Here is a 26,396-nt window from a genome sequence, read left to right as displayed (position 1 = left end):
CCTTCCATCAGGAGTTTTTAAAACATAGCTTGATACCTACTGAGCAGAAGCATTATAGAAAAGATTCTATCAGGACAGCTGATAGTCCCAGCACTTTGGGAGGCTGAGGCCAGAGGATCGCTTGAGGCCAGGAGTTCGACACCAGCCTGGGAAACATAGACCTCATCTCTACAAAAAAGCAAAATAAAAATTAGCTGGGCATGGTGGCATGCACCTATAGTACCAGCTACTCAGGAGGCTAAAGCGGGAGGATCACTTGAGCCTAGGAGTTCTGGGCTGTGGTGTGCTATGCCAATCAGGTGTCTGTACTAAGTTTGACATCAATATGGTGACCTCCCAGGAGCAAGGGACCACCAGGTTGCCTAAGGAGGGATGAATTGGCCCAGGTTGGAAACGGAGCAGGGCAGCACTCCCTTGCTGATCAGCAGTAGTGTTGTGCCTGTGAATAGCCACTGCACTCTAGCCTGGGCAATACAGCGAGACCCTGTCTCTAAAAATAACAAAAAAGATTGCATCAAGACAGATAGGATGATGAGCAAAGTGAATTGTACTGTGTCTTCTGACCCGTAGTTTTTATGATTCTAGCATGAAGAAAACTGGTGTAAATATTTCAGAGTATACCATTCTTTAATGTTGTACTCTTGCAATTTCCTTTCTTCACTTTAGGGTGAATCGAAACGCATCACCCTGGTCCTCCAGCAGCCACAGTCTGGAGGTCCCCAAGGACATCGGCATGTTGTGCTAGGGAGTCTACCAGGCAAGATAGTGTTACAGGGCAACCAGCTGGCAGCCCTGACTCAAGCCAAGAATGCCCAAGGGCAGCCTGCCAAGGTAGTAACTATCCAGCTGCAGGTGCAGCAGCCACAGCAAAAAATCCAGATTGTACCACAACCACCATCATCGCAGCCACAGCCCCAGCAGCCACCCTCCACCCAGCCAGTGACTCTGTCCTCTGTACAGCAGGCTCAGATAATGGGACCAGGACAAAGCCCAGGACAAAGACTTTCAGTACCAGTCAAGGTGGTACTGCAGCCACAGGTGAGAGACTTACATAGTAAGGAAAAGAAAGAAAACAAAAATACTTAGTCCATTGCTGTTGCCCTCAGCAACCACTTATTCTTGAATGTGGGGCCATTCTAGATTTATATCTCTGAACTGAGATGCAGACTTAATTCTTTCATCCATGGAAACCTTATTTTAATTATATTATTAAAAGATTAGAGAGGGATTGTTGGGTTTGGGATATGAGATTATTTAGTATTTATCTTTGAATTGTTTTATTTATAATTTTTTCCTAATATTATTGTGAAATAAAAATGATTTGTGATATCCTTTAAATGATAGTTCAGAAATGACATAAAGAAATAAGTGATCAGTCCTCCCCTCCCCCTACCCAGGCAGATAAAAGGTAGGCCAAGAGTAGAATTTGAATTTTTTTACCGTTAGGCCAGAGACCAATATTGGGTATATTAGTTGTAATTTTTCTGAGGTAATGGAGATGTATATTAATGGAAGCATAGCAAAAAGATACTAAAGTTTATTTTGGCAGAATTCTTGGTTTTTCTCACCCCTTTCCCACCAAAAGAATACATTTTAAAAAGTAGGTGTAGGTTCAATAAGATTTAGTCTGAGCTTGATTCTTGAGGGATTAAAGAACTAGTTTCTAGCCCCCCTGCTTCAGAGCTGGATTTTATTGAGGCCATTTAACTACAAGCAAGTTGAAATTGTAGTATCTTTGTTTCTATAGGCTGGCTCTTCCCAAGGGGCCTCTTCTGGGCTCTCTGTAGTTAAAGTTCTGAGTGCCAGTGAAGTGGCAGCTTTGTCATCACCAGCAAGCTCTGCTCCTCATTCGGGGGGAAAGACAGGAATGGAGGAAAACCGCAGATTGGAACACCAGAAGAAGCAAGAGAAAGCAAATCGGATTGTAGCAGAGGCCATTGCGAGAGCCCGTGCCCGCGGTGAGCAGAACATACCTCGAGTCTTAAATGAGGACGAGTTGCCCAGCGTTCGGCCAGAGGAGGAAGGCGAGAAGAAACGCAGGAAGAAGAGTGCTGGGGAGAGGCTGAAAGAGGAGAAGCCAAAGAAGAGTAAAACATCTGGTGCCTCCAAAACAAAGGGCAAGAGCAAGCTCAAGTGAGTACTCCTTGCTACTGTGATGGGACGTGCAAGAGTAAGCTCAAGTGAGTACTCCTTGCTATTGGGATGGGACATTTGAGGGCAGAGCAAACATCTGGTACCTCCAAAACAAAGGGCAAGAGCAAGCTCAAGTGAGTGCTCCTTGCTACTGTGATGGGACGTGCAAGAGTAAGCTCAAGTGAGTGCTCCTTGCTACTGTGATGGGACGTGCAAGAGTAAGCTCGAGTGCTCCTTGCTATTGGGGTGGGACGTGCAAGAGTAAGCTCAAGTGAGTGCTCCTTGCTATTGTGATGGGACGTGCAAGAGCAAGCTCAAGTGAGTGCTCCTTGCTATTGTGATGGGACGTGCAAGAGTAAGCTCAAGTGAGTGCTCCTTGCTATTGGGATGGGACGGGCAAGAGCAAGCTCAAGTGAGTGCTCCTTGCTATTGGGATGGGACGGGCAAGAGCAAGCTCAAGTGAGTACTCCTTGCTACTGTGATGGGACGTGCAAGAGCAAGCTCAAGTGAGTGCTCCTTGCTATTGGGATGGGGCGGGCAAGAGCAAGCTCAAGTGAGTGCTCCTTGCTATTGTGATGGGACGTGCAAGAGCAAGCTCAAGTGAGTGCTCCTTGCTACTGTGATGGGACGTGCAAGAGCAAGCTCAAGTGAATGCTCCTTGCTATTGTGATGGGACATGCAAGAGCAAGCTCAAGTGAGTGCTCCTTGCTATTGTGACGGGACGTGCAAGAGCCAGCTCAAGAGAGTGCTCCTTGCTATTGTGATGGGACATTTGAGGGCAGAGCACTCATTGCTAAGAAGCATTGAGGAACTTATGTGTATTTACCAGCTACATAGTTCAAGGTGATCTATTATAGAAAATAATAAGGCCTTTCTTTTTTCTGTCCTAATGCTTATAGGATTTGTTAAATGGAAAACTGAAATTAGCATATTTTAAGAGGAAAACACGAAGGCACAGGAAAGATAGTCACTGTGCTGGGAGTTACCTTTAAAAGCTGTGACTCTGCATTCATATATTTGTCCTGATTTTGTATTACTGTAGTGTGAAAGAGATTTCTCACTACCTCCTACCACCCACATCAGTAAAAAGAGAACTACTGGAGACATAGCTGTCCTGTTCTTGCATCTCTTCTGTGAATTGGAGATTTCAGCATCTACCATTAGCTTTAAGCAGTGTTGACAGAAAAGTGATGGCTTGCCACATAATTCTTGTCATAATTGAGTGTCCTCTCTTTCCCTTCCATGTCCTGTATCTTCTCCTTTCTTACTAGCTTTTACTCCCTGGGATTCTTCAGGCTTTGTGGTGTAATTATAATAATGCTTTGTATTTGTACCGGATTTTTCAGCTTTTAAAAGACAGTTTTATATTTCTTATTTGAGCCTCAGTAACTGTCAGGACAGGTATTATCTCTCTAATGTTTACAAATAATGAAACTAATGCTCTTGTAGTGACAGAAGTGGAACTGCAATAAGTGTTCTAATTCTTAATCTGGTATTTATTCTCCTATCTTGTGCTACCTTCCTTCAGGTATTTGTAAACACAGTAATAACAAGGATTTGTCAAATATGGTATAAGGGTCAGTCAGTGGTTTACAAACCCTAATATCTTCTTTTTTTCAAACACCCTATTTAGTAGCTGTGTGTCCTATTGACTGAAGATCTAAAAACTTCTGTCTGGAAGTTTTGTATGTGATGGTTTAGATTAATTATGTTTTTTTACTCCTAAATTTTCTTTGCTTTCACTGAAAATGAATTTGGTTTTTCCTTTTTAGCACCATCACTCCTGTAGTGGGTAAGAAGAGAAAACGTAATACCTCATCTGATAATTCAGATGTGGAAGTCATGCCTGCACAGTCACCTCGAGAAGATGAAGAAAGCAGCATTCAGGTAAAAGGATCCCAAAAGAATTTAGTAGAAAAAACCATGTTTAATTATGGCTAACCAAGCCAAGAAGATATTGAGAAATTGTAAGTCTGTACACATTTCTTTGGTTTTTCTAAACTGGACGTAGGCCTAAATAAGGTGAATGGACCTGGTCAATGTCTTTTTTCTGTTGTTGTTGTTGTTATTTTCTTCTTCTTGAGACAGAGTCTTGCTCTGTCACCCAGGCCTAAAGTGCAGTGGCATGATCTCAGCTTACTGCAACCTCTGCCTCCCGGTTTCAAACGATTATCCTGCCTTAGCCTCCCGAGTAACTGGGATTATAAGGCATGCACCACCACGCCCAGCTAATTTTTGTATTATTTTAGTAAAGACCAGGTTTCACCACGTTAGCCAAGCTGGTCTTGAACTCCTGACCTCAAGTGATCTGCCTGCCTTGGCCTCCCACTGGTCAGTGTCTTTAAATTTTTTTTTTTAGGCAAAGAGCATATTACTATAAAAATAGTGATACTTGGCCAGGCGTGGTGGCTCACACCTGTAATCCCAGCACTTTGGGAGGCTGAGGTGGGTGGATCACCTGAGGTCAGGAGTTGGAGACCAGTCCGGTCAACGTGGTGAAACCCCATCTCTACTAAAAATACAAAAATTAGCCGGGTGTGGTGGCAGGCACCCGTAATCCCAGCTACTTGGGAGGCTAAGGCAGGAGAATCACTTGAACCCTGGAGGTGGAGGTTGCACTTAGCCGAGATTGTACCATTGCACTCCAGCCTGGGCAACAGAGCGAGTCTCTGTCTCAAAAAAAAAAAAAATAGCAATACTCGTTTCCTCAAATTCCAGTGTTTGAAATACAAAGCAAATCATATGAAATCATGCTGCTTGATTGCCCTTCTGGTTGGGTCAGAACTTGACTCTCTCTTAGAACTCTCCAAGAATCCCTTTTGCCTTACCTTTTCTACACTTCAGGATTCTGACTCTGTGAACTAGGGTAGTTAGGCACAAAGTTTCTTGCTACGTTTTGAAGATGAGGGACATTGGAAGAGACCAAAAGAAGCCAGACCAGAAGCGTAGGCTTCCATCTCTGATTTGTTGCCTTATGGTACCATCTTTGGCTCTAGTTTCCAACCATAGAAAAAATCTGATTAAGGAGACCCATAGTGCTTCTAAGTAGCTCTGTGGCCTGGCCAACTTAACTTACTTGAGTCTCAGTTTCTCATCTGTAAATGGAGATTTGGACTAAATGAACCTTAAGTGTTTCTCTATTAATATTTATAAGTGCCTCCCCTCTTTCATAATATATATTCAGTACATTGACAAACTGATACTTGGGTTTTTCTAGGGGAAATTACTGTGTAAGAATAGCTGGGCCAGGCGCGGTAGCTCCCGCCTGTAATCCTAGCACTTTGGGAGGCCAAGGCGGGCATATCACGAGGTCAGGAGATTGAGACCATCCTGGCTAACACGGTGAAACCCCGTCTCTACCAAAAATACAAAAAAATTAGCCGGGCATGGTGGTGGGCACCTGTAGTCCCAGCTACTTGGGAGGCTGAGACAGGAGAATGGCATGAACCCTAGAGGCGGAGCTTGCAGTGAGCCAACATTGCGCCACTGCACTCCAGCCTGGGTGACAGAGCGAAACTCCACCTCAAAAAAACAAAACAAAACAAAACAAAAGAATAGTCGAGAAAGTTTTAAAAAGGAAAATGAGGCCAAAAAAAAATTTTAGAATATATTATGAAATAATGATTACTAAGACTTTGAAATTGGAGAAGAAAAAACAGATTAATAAAACACAGTAGAGCTTAGAAATCAACTCAAATACTTGTGGAAATTTACTATATATGATTAAAACACCATTTAAAATCAACAGGGAAAAAGATTATTCAATAAATTGGGACAGCTGGCTAACCATTTAGGAAAAGCTGGATTTTTTTGCCATCTTAAAAATAAATCCCAACCGAATTGAAGGTGTAAATATAAAAGATGAAATTTATGAACTGTCTATAAGACATGAATACATTTTAAAGTAACTATCCGGTGGAGTAATCTTTGTAAAGACGGTATTAAAATTCAGAAGTCATGAAGGAAAATATTGGTACACTTGATAATATAAAAATTATATATGGTATTACACCAAAAAAATTCCATGAACAGCGTAGTGGTTGAGAGCACAGACTCTGGAGCCAGATTTCTTGGGTTCTTTTCTTGACTCTACCATTTAATAGCTTTGTCACTCTGAGCGAGTTTCTTAGCCTCTTGGTACCTTAATTTCCTCACCTTTAAAATGTGGGTAATAGTACTTACCAAATAGGGTTGCTTCAAGGATTAAATGTACACATTTATAAAGCACATATAACAGTGTTTGGCTCATAGTAAGAACACATATTAAGACTTACATACATATGCTGTGGATGAATGTGTCCCCCAAGTTCATGGGTTAGCCAGGCATGGTGGCTCATACCTGTAATCACTGCACTTTGGGAGGCTGAGGCAGGAGGATCTCTTGAGCCCAGGAAGTTGAGGCTGCAGTGAGCTGTGATCATGCTACTGCACTCCAGCCTGGGCAACAGAATGAGAGACCGTTACTGCACCCCCTGACTCCCCCCGCCAAAAAAAAAAAGTTCATGGATAGGAAGCTAAATCCCCCATGCAACTGTGTTGAGGGGGGGGACCCTTAAGAGGTGATTAGGTCATGAAGGCATTACCCTCATGAATGGATTAATGTCATTGAGAGAGTAGGTTTGTTATAAAATCAAGTTGGGACCTCTCTTGCTTTCTCTCACTTGTGCTCTCACCTGTCACCTTCCTGCTATGGGATGATGTGGCAAGAAGGTCCTCGCCAAATATGGGCACCTTGATATTGGACTTACCAGCCTTTAGAACTGTGAGAAATAAATTTATTTTTCTTTCTTTTTTTTATTTTTTGAGATAGAGTCTGCTCTGTTGCCCAAGCTGGAGTGCAGTGGCGCAATCTTGGCTCACTGCAACCTCTGCCTCTCGGTTCAAGTGATTCTCCTGCCTCAGCCTCCCGAGTAGCTGGGATTACAGGTGGCGCCACCATGCCCAGCTAATTTTTATATTTTTAGTAGACAGGGTTTCGCCATGTTGGCCTGGCTGATCTCAAACTCCTGATCTCAGGTGATCTGCCTGCCTCGGCCTCCCAAAGTGCTGGGATTAGAGGCGTGAGCCACGTGCCTGACCTTCTTTTTTTCTGAGACAGAGTCTTGCTCTGTTTCCCAGGCTGGGGTGCAGTGGCACGATCTTGGCTAACTGCAACCTCTGCCTCCCAGGTTCAAGCAATTTTCCTACCTCAGCCTCCTGAGTAGCTGGGATTATAGGTGTGTTTCGCTGTGTTGGTCAGGCTGGCGTTCAACTCCTGACCTCAAGCGATCCACCCGCCTCAGCCTCCCAAAGTTCTGGGATTACAGGCAGGAGCTACTGCACTTGGCTACATTTCTTTTTTTATTAAAATAAATTACCCAGTCCCGGGTATTCTGTTATAGCAACACAAAATGAATGTGATTTGTTAAAACAACTTGTTTTTTAAGTAAAGGTTAAATAAGGCTTAGAGGGTTGTGCAAATAAAGTATTTGTTAAACAAAAAAATGAAGGAAATTTTTAATAATACAAAATACACAGAGATTACTAAAATTTAGAAAGTGGTCTGTTAGTTTGCTAGGACCACCATAACAAAATACCACAGACTAGGTGGCTTAAACTATGGACATTTCTTGTCTTTTCCTTTTTTCTTTTTTTTGAGACAGGGTCTCCAGGCTGGAGTGCAGTAGCACAATCTCGGCTCACTGTAACCTCCACCTCCCGGGTTCAAGTGATTCTCCTGCTTCAGCCTCCCGAGTAGCTGGGATCATAGGTGTGTGCCACCATGCCCAGCTAATTTTTGTATTTTTAGTAGAGATGGAGTTTCACCATGTTGGCCAGGCTGGTCTCAATCTTTTGACCTCAGGTGATTCACCTGCCTTGTCCTCCCAATGTGCTGGAATTACAGGTGTGAGTAACTGCACTTGGCCTGGACATTTATTTCCTTATAGTTCTGGAGGCTAGAAATCCAAGATCAAATGGTCTGCAAGTTTGTTTTCTCCTGAAGGTTTTCTTGGGTTGCAGAAGGCCACCTTCTCATTGTGTCTTCACGTGGTCTTTCCTCTATTGGTACACATCCCTGGTGTCTTTTTGTGTGTCCAAATTTCTTCCTTCTGTAAGGACATTAGTCAGATTGGATTAGGGCTCACACTGGTGGCTTTATTTTAACTTAATGACCGTTGCAAGCCCTATTCCCAATTTCCTAATACACTCACATTCTGAGGTACTGGGGGTTAGGGGCTTCAACATATGGATTTGGTGGGGGGATGCAATTCAGTCTATGACAAGTGAGAATGACAATATTGGCAATGAAGTTAAGGAACAGACACTTAGACACAGTTGATGGGAAATTCGTCAGTTGGGACAATCTTTTTGGCAAGTCGGTGTTTCAATATATAGAAAAATTTAGAATGTTAATTTCATTTCACTCAATGATTCTGCACCTAGGAAATTACCTTATGAATATGTTCTCAAAAGAATGCAGTGATATATGTATTGTAGCAATATTGCAATAGCAAAAATGTCTAAAAATTAGATGTCCATTGGTGGAGAAATAGTTAAGTAAAATTGGCAATATTCATGCAGTAGAATACTAGATGGCAGTTAAAAACAATGAAGTAGGTTGGAATGTGCTAATAAGGAAGACTTATTAATGAAAAGTGTATGTAGTATCTCTTTAATGTTTAAAGTATGTGTGTGTGTCTGTGTGTGTATATATATGTATATGCATCCATTTTTTTCTGGAAGGATATACAAGAAATGGATAAGAATATGTATCTTTGAAGAGAAGGGTTGAATGGTAAGTGGGTCATGATTATTGTGCTTTAATTTTTTGTCCTTTGGCCCTGTGTGAAATTTTTTAACTGGACCATTTGCCATTTGATTTTTCAGTTTAAAAATACATATATGAGGCCAGGTGCGGTGGCTCATGCCGGTAATCCCAGCACTTGGGAGGCCGAGGCAGGTGGATCACCTGAGGTCGGGAGTTCGAGTCCAGCCTGACCAACATGGAGAAACCCTGTCTCTACTAAAAATACAAAATTAGCTGGGCATGGTGGTGCATGCTTGTAATCCCAGCTACTCTGGAGGCTGAGGCAGGAGAATCACTTGAACCTGGGAGGCAGAGGTTGCAGTAAGCTGAGATCATGCCATTGCACTCCAGCCTGGGCAACAAGAGCGAAACTCCGTTTCAAAAAAAAAAAAAATGTGTATGAGAAAAATTACAACAGGTAGCCTCTGTTACCAATTTCTTGTATACCCTTCTAGAAATATTTCTTACTTTCATGAACACTCTACTTCTACTTCCACTAAATGTTAATATTCCATACCTACTCTTCTCTACTGTGTGTTTTCCCTAATGATATGTCTTGGAGGTTGTTCTTTAGTGGAAAAGATAGATCTACCCATTCTCCTCCTCTACTTTCTTTTTTATTAGGAAAATTTTCAGACATACACAAAAGTAGATTTTTAATGAAGTCCCATGTTCCCATTCTCCCACTTTAATATTTATCAACAGATGGCTCACTTCCCACTGTCCTTACTTCCACTCTAGTCCTGCCCGCCTTTGGCCCTGTGGTGAAAGTGGCTTTTATTTCCTCTCTTGTGGAAGGAGGGGGAGGGGCGCTTTCCCAGGCACATCAACCTAAAGAAGGGGTGGCTGCGCCCACAGAGCACAGGGCTAGAAGAGCCGATCATTGGATTATTTGGAAGGAAGGGCTCATTCTTGTCCACTTCCTGGTACTCCTGGCACTCTGCTGAAGGGTGTGCTGGCAGGGGTCACACCCTTTGGGGCAGCAGCTACCACATCAGCAGAGGCACTAGGGCACTAGGAGATAATCTGCTAGTTTTCACAAAGAGGAGAGGGCAGGTGCCCTGAGTGAAGGAGAGAAAGCTGGGGTGGCCGACCCCATGTCCCACGCCTGCCCAATGTGATAACTTCCATAAGGCCTAGCTGGTGTGATTCCTCCCAGAAAGGCCTGGAGGAGCCCATAGGCAATGCGCAATCTGATGGCTGGTCCTTTAAATGTCCATCTCAAATTGTGATTCCTCACGGCCCGACCACTTACCTTCTGGGCCATTGCACAGGTGGCTCTGGCTGGCTTCTTTTGGGGGCTCATCACTGGCAGGGCTGGTGACCCCAGGAATGGTGGGCAGATCCCTCGGGGATGTTTTGGTCATGGGTGAGTTCCAGCACTCCAGGAATTTCTAGTCGTAGATGATCCTGGTACCTCCCAGGGTGGTGCTGAAGACTGTGCCCCTGGGGGGTTGTCCTGTAGCTGCATGCCTTTGCCCAGCACCACCCAGCAAGTGGCAGGGATGGCCCAGCTCAGGGTCTGGCTGCAGTTGCTGTCCCTAGACATGGTCTCCAGTGTACGGCACCCAGGATTATTTTTTTTTGTTTTCTTTTATTTTTATGTTTTGGAGACAGAGTCTCACTGTCTTGCCCAGGCTGGAGTGCAGTGGCGCGATATCAGCTCACTGCAACCTCCGCCTCCCGGGTTCAAGCAATTCTTCTGCCTCAGCCTCCGGAGTAGCTGAGACTGCAGGCACATGCTGCCACGCCCAGGTGATTTTTTATATTTTTAGTAGAGACGGGGTTTCACCATGTTGCTCAGGCTGGTCTTGAACTCCTGAGCTCAGGCAGTCTGCCCGCCTCGGCCTCCCGAAGTGCTAGGATTACAGACATGAGCCACCGCTCCCGGCCCACCCTGGATTATTTTAAACCAAATCTAAGTACTTGTTTAAAGTGTTTCCTAAATTTTTTTTTAAAAAAGGTCATTTTAAGAATACTATATGATGGATGTGATAAAAATCAAGTCATCCAGAAATATATAAAGTAAAAAGTAGAAAGTATCTTCTAGAAATTGTTATTCTCTAGAAATAATTTAGTTTATATATCCTCCCAGACTTTTTAAAATGAAGTAGAATATACATATCATAAAATATGCACAAATTTTATTTGTATAGTTTTGACAAATGTATCCAAGTTACTTCACCAAGTGAAGAAAATGTTTCCATCACCCCAGTAAGTTCCCCTGTACTCCCTTGTAGTCAGTCCAGTTCCTCACTCCAGGGCATAGGCAGCTAACTGCTGTTCTGCTCTCTCTTACCATAGATTAACTTAGCCTATTTTTGAACTTTATTTATTTATTTATTTTTTGAGACGGAGTCTCCCTGTGTCGCCCAGGCTGGACTGGAGTGCAGTGGCGCGATCTCCGCTCCCTGCAAGCTCCGCCTCCTGGGTTCATGCCATTATCTTGCCTCAGCCTTCTGAGAAGCTGGTACTACAGGTGCCTGCCACCACGCCCAGCTAATTTTTTTATATTTTTAGTGGAGACGGGGTTTCACCGTGTTAGCCAGGATGGTCTCGATCTCCTGACCTCGTGATATGCCTGCCTTGGCCTCCCAAAGTGCTGGGATTACAGGCGTGGTCCACCGCGCCTGGCTATTTTATTTATTTTTTGAGACAGGGTCTCACTCTCACCCAGGCTAGAGTGCAGTGGCGTGATCTTGGCTCACTGCAACCTCCGCCTCCTGCATTCAAGTGATCCTCGTGCCTCAGCCTCCCTAGTAGCTAGGATTACAGGTGCACGCCACCATGCCCATCTCATTTTTTTGTATTTTTAGTAGAGACAGTGTTTCACCATGTTGGACAGGCTGGTCTTGAACTCCTGACCTCAAATGATCTGCCCGCCTTGGCCTTCCAAAGTGCTGGGATTACAGGCGTGATCCACCGTACCCGGCTTTGAACTTTAAGTAGTATCATACAGTATGTACTTTTGGGTCTCACTTCTTTCAGCATAATTTTTTGTTGTTCTTTTTCTTCTGCCCACACATCAATGAGAAAGGCATAATGTTTTTGATAATTCATCTATGCTAAATAAATGAGTAGTTTATTTTTTTCTTCAGTAATATTTGACTTTATGAATATACAAACGTGACTTTGTAGGAATCTGTTAAGTTTTCTAAAGTGATTATGTTATTTCATACTTCACCAGTAGAGTTCTGGTTGAAGATACACATCTTCAACATTTGGTATTATAAATCTACCCCATTCTTTTTAATGTGTGTGTGTGTGTGTGTGTATATATATATTTTTTTTTTTTTTTTTTTGAGACAGAGTCTCACTGTGTCTCCCAGGCTGGAGTGCAGTGGCGTGATCTCGGCTCACTGCAAGCTCCACCTCCCAGGTTCACGCCATTCTCCTGCCTCAGCCTCCCGAGTAGCGGGGACTACAGGCGCCCGCCACCACACCTGGCTAATTTTTTGTATTTTTAGTAGAGACAGGGTTTCACCGTGTTAGCCAGGATGGTCTCAATCTCCTGACCTCGTGATCCGCCTGCCTCGGCCTCCCAAAGTGCTGGGATTACAGGCGTGAGCCACCGTGCCCGGCTATTTTTATATTTTTTATAAAATAGAGACAGGGTCTCACTGTGTTGCCCAGGCTGGTCTTGAACACCTGGGCTTGAGTGATCCTGCCACCTCAATCTCCCAAAGTGCTACGATTACAGGTGCGAGCCACTGCACCCAGCCTGCACTCTTTTTTAATAGTTCTGTAGTATTCAGTTTTAAGGCTATAGCATAATTTATTGAACCAATCCCCTGTTGATGGGCCTTTAGGTTTTTTCTGGTCTCCTACTCCCACAAGTAATGCTCCAGAGATTTGTGCACATATGCAAATTTATAGGATAGTATCTTTGAAGTGGAATTGATAGGTTCAAAGGGTGTTGCCAAATTTTTCTTCATGGAAGTCGTGCCTATATGTACTCTCACCAAAAATGTATGAATTCTTACTTAAAAATATTTTGATCAAACTTGCTGATTTTTGCCAGTCTGTTGGGTGAAACAAAAATATAACATTTTTAAATATAAAATTATATTTGTATTGGTATAAAATTAATTTTATACTAATGAAGTTTGCTCACTGCAACCTCCACCCCCCGGGTTCAAGCCATTCTCCTGCCTCAGCCTCCTGAGTAGCTGGGACTAAAGGCATCCGCCACCAGGCCCAGCTAATTTTTGTATTTTTAGCAGAGCTTCACCATGTTGACCAGGCTGGTCTCAAACTCTTGACCTCAGGTGATCCACCTGCCTCGGTCTCCCAAAGTGCTAGGATTACAGGTGTGAGCCACCACTCCCAGCCAATTTAGTTTTGTAGATAATTAATCTTTGTGTTTTCATAAATGGGATCTTTTATTATATTTTCTGGTTGATTATACGTAGAAATGCTATTGATTTTTTAAAAATTAGTTTTATACCATTCAAGTTTACTAGTTTCAGTAGTTCTTTCATTTGATCCTTTGAGGTTTTCCAGAGAGATAATCATAATTGGAAAATAAGGCCCGGCTAATTTTTGTATTTTTAGCAGAGACGGGGTTTCACCATGTTGGCCAGGCTGGTCTCAAACTCCCGACCTCAGGTGATCCGCCTGCCTCGGCCTCCCACAGTGCTGGTATTACAGGCGTGAGCCACTGTACCAAGCCTCCTTCCCAGTTTTTTATCATGAGCTGGAAGTGTTGCTTAAATTACTTAATTAGAAAATGTTTAATTCAGCCACTTGAAAGAATAAGGTAAATAAAAAATGTATATGGAGAACATTTCCAGGAAATATCATTAAGTAAAAAAGTAAGTGGCAGAATAGTACATACAGTAGATTCTGTTTATTAAAACAAAAAAAACTTTAGAACTAAGACAAAAAAGCAAAAAATGGAAACAAAATATTCTTGCATTTTTGCACTAACGGGTTGCTTCTAGTGTGAATTATATTGCACCCTGCAGCCTGAGAATCCAGTTTTGATTTCCCAGAGCTTCTTGCCACTAGTGGACAGGTTTTTCTCAGTGGATTCTTGGCCTTTCCTAAAGCAGTTAAGCAAATTGATATATGGTCAGTACATAGCATAATCACATTGTTTGACAAATAATCTCCTTATCATCTTTTGGTCTGATTTTTCATGAAAATTTTGGAGTAAAATCTAAGTATATGACCATGAGCAAATAATTTTAAAAGTCTTCTCTGTGAGAGACCTAACTAGTCACTCTAACTACTTTTTGCTCTACAGAAGAGACGCTCAAACCGCCAAGTTAAGCGAAAAAAATATACAGAGGACCTGGATATAAAGATCACAGATGATGAAGAAGAAGAAGAGGTGGATGTAACTGGTCCAATAAAACCTGAGCCTATCCTCCCTGAACCAGTGCAAGAACCAGATGGCGAGACTTTGCCTTCCATGCAGTTCTTTGTGGTAAGCTGTAAACTCAAATGATTTCAGAGGATTGCCTTGCTAGTCACAATCATCTGTTGACTCACTGCATCTTTTGCTGCAGGAGAATCCCAGTGAAGAAGATGCAGCCATTGTAGACAAAGTGCTTTCTATGCGGATTGTGAAGAAGGAGGTGAGGGCTTTTTATTATTATTATTATTATTATTATTATTATTTTATTTATTTATTTATTTATTTTGAAATAGACAGAGTCTAACTATGTTACCCAGGCTAAAGTGCAGTGGCTATTCATAGATATGATCGTAGCACACTATGAACTTCTGGGCTTGAGCTATTCTTCTGCCTCAGCCTCCTGAGTATCTAGGACTACCATTGTGCACCACTGTGCCTGGCTTTTCTCTATCTTAATATTAACCTGTAATGCTATGTTCACAGGCTTTATTTAATGAGCACCTTTGGATGTCAGATATATTGCTAAGGTGTAGTTGTGAGAGATGATGGAGGAAAGTTAGCTAGAAAACAGGAACTGCTTTACTGGTGCTTCTTTTACTTACCTGTTTAGAGTGGGTAAAGGCTTACTTTTTCCAGCTATCAGGCCTCTATTATTGAAGTACCAGACTAGTTCCTTAATCTCTGAGTTATTAATATATTCAGAGATTATTGGTATGAAGTTCTGCAATGTGTGGTTAAAATTAAAAAGTTCATTCTTTTACAAATAAGGGACTAGTGACTAATTTATTTCTTTTTTCTTAGCTACCTTCTGGACAATATACTGAAGCAGAAGAATTCTTTGTCAAGTACAAGAACTAGTACGTGATCTGTGCAAAAAGCTTGTCACCCCGAATTCCACAGGGTGGTAAAAAGTTCTCCTGGGTATCCTGGGTGGGAATGTGTCCCTTTTTTATAGTGTTGTAGCCCAGATTGCTGTTTTTAATGGGGAAAAATGGCTATTCAGAGAGAAATTCAGGAATTGACATGACTCTTATTATTTCCTTGTAGGTAAGTGGGGTGAGGGTGGTTCCTGATAAAATGTCTTGTGATTCTCTTTACCTTAGTTTAGCACTAAGATCTTGCTACTCAAAATATGGCCCATGGATCAGCAGTAATGCTAATTACTTGGGTGCTTTTTAGAAATGTGGGCTTTCAAGCACATCCCATACCAGGTGGTTTGTATACAAATTAGAGTTTCAGAAGCACTGACCTAAGAGACTGTCTCCCAATTTAAGCCTGTATTTGTTATGTCTGCTTCTGACTAATCCCAAAATTTCAGACAGTAGCCTGCCACCTTCTTTTACTTGCACCATGACTGGATTTTTCCATCCCCCTTAGCTCCTATCTGCATTGTGAATGGGCTACTATCTCCCAACTAGAGAAGGATAAGAGGATACATCAAAAATTAAAGCGCTTCAAAACCAAAATGGCTCAGATGAGACACTTCTTCCATGAGGTAATTAGGAATAGGTATTGCCTGTCATTGCTTTCATAGAAGCACAAATTACTGGGGTTGTCAGCCTTGGCTGATTCTTCAAAATACTTGTAATTGGTTTCTATATATGGGTGTAAACTTTCAATTTTGGTCATTGACTTCCCTTACTTAACTGCCCTTGCATTGTTTTCTTAGGTTTAAATATGGTTCATTTATTAGTTATAGGGTATTTTGAAATTGATTTCTTCAATGCACATGAAGTATTTTCAAAACTGATGATACACTGACTGCTGGTCCACTTAGGCATTCTTTGTCTTTCTTTAGCTATTGATGGTTTCTGTAGACCTATTATTAAGAGAGAACATTTATTTTCTCAAATTTCTAATCCAGTGTGATTAGAAATAGGGATAAAGGAGCTTTAATTTCCAATATCCAGGTTTACCCCTAAACACTGGAGCAAGATGAGTGAAGAAATATGCCTGTTATATTTGCGGTGTTCATCCTTGATAAGAGTAGTTTTGGTTGTATGTTGCAAGTAGAAGAAAAAGTGGAATGGATGGACAAGTGAAAGAGATGAAGGAATGGAAATAGCATGTGTTTAAACCCTTGAAAAAGTTTAGGTATGGGGCCGGGCGCAGTGGCTCATGCTTGTAATCCCAGCGCTTCAGGAGGCCAAGGCAGGCAGATCACTTGAAGTCAGGAGTTTGAGACTAGCATGGCCAACACGGTGAAACCCCGTCTCTACTAAAAATACAAAAATTAGCCGGTCATAGTGGCGGGCACCTGTAATCCCAGCTACTCAGGAGGCTGAAGCAGGAGAATCACTTGAACGTAGGAGGTGGAGGTTGCAGTGAGCCAAGATCGCTCTACTGCACTCCAGCCTGGATGACAGAGCAAGGCTCTACCTTAAAAAAAAAAAAAAAAAAAAAGGTTTAGGTATAAAGCAGAGTAGAAAAATAGTTGCGGGAGTTGTAGAATCAAAAGAGGTCTTATTTTAAAATGTGAAATGTGGAACATATACGTGTATTTATGGCAATGACTCGGTAGAGGGATTCCTAAGAATACAAGAAGCAATGAACAGCAGAGCATATATGGAGAGAAGGACCTCTGTTAGAAAGAGGCACTCACTGGTAGCAGGTGAGAAGTCAGGTATAGACCCTGGTAAATTCATAGGATTTGATGTTATGAAAAAGGAGAATGCCCATTGGATAGCTTCTAATTTCTTTAAACATTTTGAAGTAGGATTCTCTGCTAAAGGTGAGGTAGAGGAGTGGGTTTACTGGACAGTGATCTTTTGGTCTTATTGTTTGGTTTCCTAACTCATCTAGGATGAAGAGCCCTTTAATCCAGACTACGTAGAGGTGGATAGGATATTGGATGAGTCTCACAGTATTGACAAGGACAATGGGGAGGTGAGTTGTTGAGGCATGGAGTAACGTGAACATCCTCTTAGATTTCTGCTGGTGGGTTTGCCAATCCTTTATTTTTCGGGTATGGATGCAAAATCCCTTGGACTGAAAAGGTATTTCTGAATTTTTCTGTGGAATCCTTTGAAAGATAATGGGAGGTAAGGGAGTAGGGAGAGATGCTGAAAGGAAAGATTTCTGTAAAGTCAGACATGTAGAGGCTAAGTACTGAAAAGTCATTCATCTTGGTCTCGTTTTTCCTCCTATTTTAAATGGGAGACTCTTGACATACAGTTGGAGGTGGGGTGTTGGGCAGGGGAAAGGGATACTTCACAAATTCCTAAATTTATGAATATAAAAATACTTCTACAGGCTCGCTCCTAGCTTTCTACAAATCATGTTCTTGAGAATGGGCTACTTCCTGAACTCACCATTAGTTAAATGTCTCTTCATTTGTCATTAAAACAGATCTGCTGGCCAGGTGCGGTGGCCCACACCTGTAATCCGAGCACTTTGGGAGGCTGAGGTGGGCAGATCACGAGGTTGGGAGTTTGAGACCAGCTTGGCCAACATAGTGAAACCCCGTCTCTACTAAAAATACAAAAATTAGCCAGGTGCGGTGGCACGTGCCTATAGTCCCAGCTACTCGGGAGGCTGAGGCAGGAGAATCACTTGAACCCGGGAGGCAAAAGTTGTGGAGAGCCAAGATCATGCCATTGCACTCCATTCCTGGGCAACAGAGTGAGACTCTGTCTAAAAAAAACAAACAAACAAAAAAGCAGATCTACATTTGAATCTGTATTTTAATTAGTTTATTTTTCTCTTTTTTCTTTTTCTTTTTTTTTTTTTGGTTTTTTTTTTGAGACCATCTTCACTCTGTCACCCAGGTTGGGGTGCAATGGTGTGATCTTGGCTCATTGCAACCTCCGCCTCCCAGATTCAAGTAATTCTCGTGCCTCAGCCTCCCGAGTAGCTGGGACTGCAAGCGTGTGCCATCATGCCTGGCTAGTTTTTAAATTTCTAGTACAGACAGGGTTTCACCATGTTAGCCAGGCTAGTCTCGAACTCCTGACCTCAAGTGATCTCCCTGCCTCGGCCTCCCAAAGTGCTGGGATTACGGGCGTGAGCCGCCTACGCCTGGCACCTTTTTCATTTTCAAATGGTCATCTAGGTCTTAGCCACCAGTGAATTCAGCTTTCTTTTAAATTTACTTCTAATTTTTTGTTAGGCTATAAACCATCATTTTCTTAGAATTTGTCACTTTATATTTTTCCTTCCAGTAGCACTTTTTGGTTTAGCTTAGCAGGATCATAAAGAAAATTTTTATCACATCTGACACTTTATACAGTGACCAGTAGAGAAGAGCAGAGCCTTTTTAAGATGTTAATGTTCAGTGGGTGAGCTGGGCTTTTTCATGACTTTTTCAAGTGACTTGATCCTCCCATACATCATCCTAACAGGACCTCTGAGTTAAATTCTTTCCTCTATAAAATTCCGAAGTTTATTCTACTTTATAAGTCTTCAGGTTCACTCAGAGCCTCAGAATCTTAGATATCCAGGACGCAGTAGAATTCATTGTCTTTAAATCCTAACAAGCATGCTTCACATAACGTATTCTGCTTTTGAAGTTGGGGTGGTAGTATTGTGTGTTTGTTTGTGTGAGTTGAGTGGAGAATGGGCCGGGTTTTAGGGCAGGTTGTTAGCTACTCTTAAATTCTCATCATTTTTCAGGATCTCAGCCTTTCCAGCCTTGACAGTCTTATGCTTTTAATCATACCTACCCTTCTAAAAGCAATTGGCCTTTAGTTAGGCCCCTTTGGAATGTCTTGCAAATGACATGACAGATGATAATGTTTTCATACTCTAATACTATAATTTATGCTCCCAGTATTGGCTAATACTATTCTATATACCCATTTTCCCCCCCTCTGCAAAATAAGTTTGTCATCCATTTTATATTACCTAATGGTGGAAATAAATAGATATTATGCTGGAAATATGTGACCTGGACAAATGGCTTTATATAGAGAGTGACCTGAGTTATTATGATAAAGAAAAAGGTAAAAGAGCAAGCAGCTGGATCAATTCCAGAGATTTGAGATCTGTGACTGCCTTGAGGCACTTTCACATATTTTGTTGGCTATTTTAAGTTTTCTATGAATTGATAATTAGAGATTCTTGTTGATTACACTAGGCCCAATCTAATCCTTGCTTTATACTTCATAAGCCAAAAATGGAGATGCAGTAAGTGCAGTGATCATCTTGAATAGTGAAAATAGGAGCCATTTACCATTGGTCACTGCCCCTTCACTTTCAGTGGAATACCTACATAAACTAGTACTTACTGTAGTTGAACTTTTTAGCATTTTCTCTTCCTTCTTTACTCTTAGTACCTCTTTTTGGTGATAACCTCTTGTTAGCTCCTAGCTTCCTGGGGCTCACAAGGACATTTCTTTATCACCATGTAAGTGCTCTTGAGGTGCATCTGCAATGAGCTCTAGGGGCCCAGAAGCCAGTATAAGCTGATAGTCCTCATCCTAAAGGTAGCCTAGCTGCCACTGTGTCAAATTTGGCTCCAGGAGAATAGTATGGCACAGAAACATATCTTTTAATTTCAACATGGTATAGGAAAAGATTAGTCTTTTTTTTTCATCTGTTTAGTTGACGAGCATGTTTTAGTGCTTAGTGTGCTAGAAACTAGTGGGTAGAAATTTTCCTTTTAGAACAGATTCTGATAAATTGCTTTGAAGAATGATCAAAGCCATATAGTGCATCAGAAGGTGAACTTTTGGTCGGTGTGTTTGGCCTGACTTTTTCAACGGCTTCTAGGTACTGATACTTTGTGATCTGATTTTACAATCAAATTTTTATTCTTTAACCTGAGCAGAGAACACAGAATCAGTTTCTTAAGGCTTTGGTTTCTTCTCTCCTAGCCCGTTATTTACTACCTGGTGAAATGGTGCTCTCTGCCCTATGAGGATAGCACATGGGAGCTAAAAGAAGATGTTGATGAGGGCAAGATTCGAGAATTTAAACGGATTCAGTCAAGGCACCCAGAACTCAAAAGGGTGGTAAGTACATTTGCATTAGAGTATAAAGGCCTACATAAGAAATGATTAAATTTTTTTCCCCTATGAAATTTTTTGTTGTTTTAGCTTTTTATTATGGAAATTTCAAACATATAAAAATCGAAGAAATGGTATAATGTACCCATCACCCACGTAACAATTATCAGTACATATCCAGTCTTGTGTCATGTATTTTCCTACCCATTAATTCCTGTTTCCCAGGTTATTTTAAATCAAATCCCAGATTCATTTATTTCATCTGTAAATATTACAGTGTTTTTGCCTAAAAGAAAAATACCATTATTACACCTAAAAAATTTAATCATTCTTTAATATCATCAAGTCATTGGTACCAATCATTGCATACATTTCCCTGATTGTCTTCTAATTTTTGTTAAATCATTTAAATTTGGTTCTCAGTAAGGTCCATATATTGCTATCAGTTAATATGTCTCAAGTTTCTTTTAAGCTCCCCCTTAATCTCCTCCTCTCCCTCCGTTATAATTGTCTCATGAAGAAATCAGGTGATTTGTTTTGTAGGATTTTCCATAGGCTGAAGTTTGCTGATTACCCTGGTACTTTTTTACATGTTCTCTGTCCCTTATGTTTCACATGAATGCTTAGGTTTAGAGCTACACTGTCCAATAAAACATTTTAGAGCTGTGCTGTCTAATACAGTAGCCACTAGCCATGTTTTTTTGTTTGTTTTTTTATTTTTAACGTTGTAGAAAGCTCTATTAGACATCACTGTTCTACAGGCTTGATCAGATGAGAGAGGGAAGCCAGTAACTGCTTCATAGATGGTGGTGTGTCCTTCCATCAGGTTGTGTTTTGTGATGTTGTCAGCCATTTGTGATCATTATGGACCCATAAAGTAACGTTATGAACTCATGAATTTAAATATATTTGACATGTTTTAATCCAAACAATGTTGTTTTGAATTGATTTTAACTATTAGAACTTACCTAGTAAGTCTTACCTTTTGATAATGTCTCCACTCCATTTATTCAAACGTCTTGTTTTTTAGAATCGTCCGCAGGCAAGTGCCTGGAAGAAATTGGAGCTATCACATGAATATAAAAACAGAAACCAGCTACGGGAATATCAGTTGGAAGGGGTCAATTGGCTGCTCTTTAATTGGTATAACAGGTAAAGGAAAGAATGGGCCATAAGATGTAAGCTTAGTTCTGGGATTATTTTTATTTGTTTTCTATTGAAACAATTTCTTCCTACATACTCTATTTTTTTTAAAGACAGTATCTTTTAACATTTTTTTTTTCCCATGGTGAATCTGCAGGCAGAACTGCATCCTGGCTGATGAGATGGGATTGGGCAAAACTATTCAGTCCATTGCCTTCTTGCAGGAAGTATATAATGTGGGCATCCATGGTCCCTTCTTGGTCATTGCCCCACTGTCCACAATTACTAACTGGGAGCGAGAATTTAATACATGGACAGAAATGAACACTATTGTGTACCATGGCAGTCTGGCCAGCAGGCAGATGATTCAACAGTATGAAATGTACTGCAAAGATTCACGGGTGAGTTGCATGTCTTGGGAATACTATGGGTTAGAGAAAGTCGGCCAAGGTACCTGGTATTTTAAGGGCTATATATGAATAGAAGACTTTTATTGAAAGTCTTCAATATGCCTATGCAAAAATGCCTATGGTTTAAGGCATTTTTGTATAGCAGTGTGCAGGGCATTTTTTTGACTTTGCTATTTTTTTTACCTAGTATACATTTGATCTGGTAGAAGTTCTGATTTTATTTATGAACATACACATTTTAAGTAGAATTTTGTCAGCATCAATGAATTTTAATCACAGTATTTTACAAAAATTAAATTCCTTTAGCCACTTAATCCGTGCAGTGGTGAGCTTATTTCTTTTCCTCTTTTTAGTCTACGGAAATTTCATCAAGATCAGTTTCTTTTTCTAAATGGTCGGGCGTGGTGGCTCATGCCTGTAATCCTAGCACTTTGGGAGGCCGAGGTGGGCTTATTACCTGAGGCCGGGAGTTCTAGACCAGCCTGGCCAACATGGTGAAACCCCATCTCTACTAAAGATATAAAAATTAGCCAGGTGTGGTGGTGGGCACCTGTAATCCCAGCTATTCAGGAGGCTGAGGCAGGAGAATCGCTTGAAACCAGGAGGCGAAGGCTGCAGTGAGCCGAGATCGTCACACTGCACTCCATCCTGGGTGACAGAGTGAGACTGTGTCTCAAAAAAAGAAAAAAAAAGGATCAGTTCCTTTTTCCATGTAAATTTGAAAACAAAATTGGAATTATCCATCGTGTATTAACATGAATTTTATTGTTTCTCTATTAGTTTTCTTTTTTTTATTTCTACCAAATCAAATCTTTTCATCATATTTTGCAGCTTTTAATTTTGTTAAAATGATTTCATTCTTTTGTCAATTTTTAGACATCAGCCAATATTATGTTCTGTATTAGCTATTTTCATTTTTATTATCTTGTATGGTTCAGCATTGTCCAGCAGTTGTGGATTTCATTGTTAATCAACAAAAGATCTAGGGCAGAGATACATGAGCTAGGCATACAGCAGAGTAAAAAATGTCTAGCCTCTCATTCAGTGAGTCTGTCATTTTCCCAAGAAGCTGAATATGTTGAGGAAGCAATGTATCTTACATTCAGTGATATGGCACTATTTTTCAGGAAGATAAACAGCGGTGGAGGTGGGTGGTGGTGCAGTTTGTATTGCCTATTAAACATGCCTTAATATAGACAAGTAATTCAGAAAAGCTCCTCATTTAGGTACATTTTTGGTTTTTTCTGACTTTACTGCCTTCATGCTTAGGGACGCCTCATCCCAGGCGCATACAAGTTTGACGCTCTGATCACCACTTTTGAGATGATTTTGTCAGATTGTCCTGAGCTTCGTGAAATTGAATGGCGTTGTGTTATCATTGATGAAGCCCATCGACTGAAAAACCGTAATTGCAAGCTGCTTGATAGTCTCAAGCACATGGACCTGGTGAGTTCCACACTGACTTGTGAGCAGAAACACCTGGAATAAACCGTAATTCCTTGCGGTATTAAAATAACCCTAGTTTAGCAGAGAAGAAAAGTCTGAATCGTGGTATTGAACAGTGGGGATGACCTATGGGAATGGTAACCTGAAAGTCGTGTAAAAGTCATACATTTTAGAATTGGGAAGTTTAGTGATAACCAGAAGAGGAGGTGGGAAACTATATTGGTTACCTATTATTACTACATAACAAAATACTCCAAAACTTAATGTCCTACAACAACTATATTTTTCATGATCTTCTAGCTCAACCACTTAGGCTGAGTTCAGCTAGTTGGTTCTTATGACGATCTTGCCTGGAGTCAGTATTGCTGCAGCTGACAGTTGATGCTGGTTTTTATCTGGAGCACCTGGGTTCCACATGGCCTCTCATCCTCCATAGGCCAGATTGGGCTGCTTTGTGTGGTAGTCTCAGGGCAGTATTCCAAGAGGGCAAAAGTAGAAACAGTAACCTTTGAGATAGGCTCTGAAACTCACACAGTGTCACTTCTGCTACATTCTTGTTCTTGCAAGTAATAAGGCAAGCCTAGGGGTGAACCTTGTTAGGAGGAACAGCAGCAAATTAATGACCATATTTAATCCAGCTCAGTTACATTCCATAGAGGACAGCAGATTTTAGGATATCTGTGGGGAGTTGAATATGGAGAGACATGTGTAATTGGAATAAACATAATCAGAATTACTGTTTTTTAATTTGCTTATAATATTTATGTTATTTCAATACATTAATGTCAGAGGGATTTCTTGAATGCTTTGTGTTTATCGAAAGAGGGGACAAATGGAAGAAAAATTAATGGACCAGAGATCTGGTCCATTCTCATCATTTTATAGATAAAGGAATTAAAGGTTATATATGTTAAAGATTATATACTTGATAGGAAACCCCAGAAGTCCTTCATGTTTTTAAATTTTATTCTTTTGTTTCCTCCATTTCTAGGAACACAAGGTGCTACTCACAGGAACACCATTGCAAAATACTGTAGAAGAACTGTTTAGCTTGCTTCATTTCTTGGAACCGTCACAATTTCCCTCAGAATCAGAGTTTCTCAAGGACTTTGGGGATCTCAAGACAGAGGAACAGGTAGGAAATCTATCTGATGAGTTACTAACTCAGGACAAAGAAGGTGAAGTTTGTACAAGGCAGACATCTGTTGTCATGGGTATCTCAAGGGTCTTTCTGAACTCCTTATAACCTTGTGCCTGCATCATTTGTGGCATCATCCAAAGTATACATTTCTTAGATAGTGGAAAACTCTAATTTTTCCATGTTTCTACATAATGTGAGAATGTTTGCCCTCATCTTATTGATTTATTTTTCTCTCTGTAATGGACCACAGGTTCAAAAGCTACAGGCCATTCTTAAGCCAATGATGCTGAGAAGACTCAAAGAGGATGTTGAAAAAAACTTGGCACCCAAACAGGAAACTATTATTGAAGTAGAGCTGACTAATATCCAGAAGAAATACTATCGGGCTATTTTGGAGAAGAATTTCTCCTTCCTTTCCAAAGGGGCAGGTCATACCAACATGCCTAATCTACTTAACACAATGATGGAGTTGCGCAAGTGCTGCAACCACCCATATCTCATCAATGGTGAGGGAATGCTTGGTATATACCTGAACTTCTGTAGTACCTGTGTTTACTTTCCGGATGATTCTCCTTGGGGACAATGGATGCATTGACTCATCCAACCTAATTTAGGGTGCGGACTGAGGAATGGGAAATGGTTCTCCTTTTAAAAGAGACTCTAAGCCTGGGCAACATGATGAAATCCCACCTCTACAAAAAATACAAAAATTAGCCAGGTGTGATGGCAGGCATCTGTGGTTCTAGCTACTTTGGAGACTGAGCTTGGAGGATTGCTTGAACCCAGAAGGCAGAGGTTGCAGTGAGCTGAGATCACACCACTGCACTCCAGCCTGGGTGACAGAGTGAGACCCTGTCTCCAAATAAAGTAAATAAAAACAATTCTTATTTGGAATGTTTTTCTGTAGTTCTTTCTACCCTTTGATCCTACATAATCTCCAAGATTAAATAGGATTTGCTGTTTAGAATTGCATAAATAAGAACTCAGATTAGCCACACAGTGGCATGTACCTGTAGTCCCAGCTACTTAGGAGGCTGAGGCAGGAAGATCGGTTGAGCGCATGAGTTTGAAGCTAGCCCTGTCTCAGAAAAAACACTCTTAGGTTACTCTGTTCCTTGGATAAATGTCCTCATCGACACTCCATTTTGCTGTTTCTGTCTCTTTTGGGTGCTGATAGTGAGTTCCATCTTAGTCCTTGTCCACATATTTACATCTTTTTTTTAACCCAGTTATCATAGGCTTGCCTTACTTAGCGTATTTTGTATGACACATCTGAGGATGATTTAAGTTTTTTTTTCTGTTTTTTTTTTTAAGATGGAGTTTCACTCTTGTCGCCCAGGCTGGAGTACAGTGGTGCGATCTCGGCTCACTGCAACTTCTGCCTCCCAGGTTCAAGTGATTCTCCTGCCTCAGCCTCCCAAGTAGCTGGGATTACAGGCGCCTGCTACCACACCCAGCTAATTTTTTGTATTTTTAGTAGAGACAGTGTTTCGCCACATGGGGCAGGGTGGTCTCGAACTTCTGACCTCAGGTGATCTGCCCACTTCGGCCTCCCAAAGTGCTGGGATTACAGGCGTGAACCACTGAGCCCGGCTGATTTTTTTTTTTTTTTAAGGTGGAGTTTCGCTCTGTCACCCAGGCTGGAGTGCAGTGGCGCAATCTCAGCTCACTGCAACCACCACCTCCCAAATTCAAGCGATTCTCCTGCCTCAGCCTCCTGAGTAGCTGGAACTACAGGCCTCCGCCACCACACCTGGCTAATTTTTATATTGTTAGTAGAGACGGGGTTTCACCATGTTGGCCAGACTGGTCTCGAACTCCTGACCTCAAGTGATCCACCTGCCTCGGCCTCCCAAAGTGTTGGGATTACAGGCATGAGCCACCGTACCCAGCCGATTTAAGACTTTTTTGTGCTGAAATTCTGTGTGTGAGAAATGTTGGTCTTAAGTCAAATTACATTTTTTTCCCTTTGCTTTCTTAGTTAAATAGACTACAACCTTAATATGGTTCACTGGATCTCAACATAATT

General features: G+C 41.3%; 1 protein-coding gene and 1 pseudogene across 20 annotated transcripts in view; one reads left to right on the top strand and one right to left on the bottom strand.

Moving 5' to 3' along the window:
- CHD8 (chromodomain helicase DNA binding protein 8) overlaps nt 1–26,396 on the top strand; it is a 71,171-nt gene that overhangs the window by 26,279 nt on the left and 18,496 nt on the right. For 18 of the 20 annotated variants that reach the window (XM_055097257.2, XM_055097252.2, XM_055097258.2 and 15 more), the window contains 14 exons: nt 667–1,038; nt 1,748–2,133; nt 3,906–4,020; nt 14,169–14,351; nt 14,434–14,502; nt 15,084–15,139; nt 15,660–15,777; nt 17,085–17,168; nt 20,096–20,233; nt 21,258–21,379; nt 21,528–21,771; nt 23,050–23,226; nt 24,218–24,361; nt 24,618–24,873. In XM_055097257.2, coding sequence (XP_054953232.1) covers nt 667–1,038; nt 1,748–2,133; nt 3,906–4,020; nt 14,169–14,351; nt 14,434–14,502; nt 15,084–15,139; nt 15,660–15,777; nt 17,085–17,168; nt 20,096–20,233; nt 21,258–21,379; nt 21,528–21,771; nt 23,050–23,226; nt 24,218–24,361; nt 24,618–24,873 — 2,464 coding nt within the window. Of the gene's footprint in view, nt 1–666; nt 1,039–1,747; nt 2,134–2,230; nt 2,268–2,817; nt 2,828–3,905; nt 4,021–14,168; nt 14,352–14,433; nt 14,503–15,083; nt 15,140–15,659; nt 15,778–17,084; nt 17,169–20,095; nt 20,234–21,257; nt 21,380–21,527; nt 21,772–23,049; nt 23,227–24,217; nt 24,362–24,617; nt 24,874–26,396 lie in introns of those variants that run through there. The other 2 variants (XM_034937263.3, XM_055097261.1) reach the window with 2 other exon arrangements.
- On the bottom strand, nt 4,090–14,104 carry LOC129393757 (eukaryotic translation initiation factor 4E-binding protein 1-like; annotated as a pseudogene).

Source organism: Pan paniscus, chromosome 15 (assembly GCF_029289425.2).
Source record: "Pan paniscus chromosome 15, NHGRI_mPanPan1-v2.0_pri, whole genome shotgun sequence".
Classification (NCBI taxonomy): Eukaryota; Metazoa; Chordata; class Mammalia; order Primates; family Hominidae; genus Pan; species Pan paniscus.
Note: the sequence above shows the minus strand (reverse complement) of the source record. Positions and strands in the feature narration are given on the sequence as shown.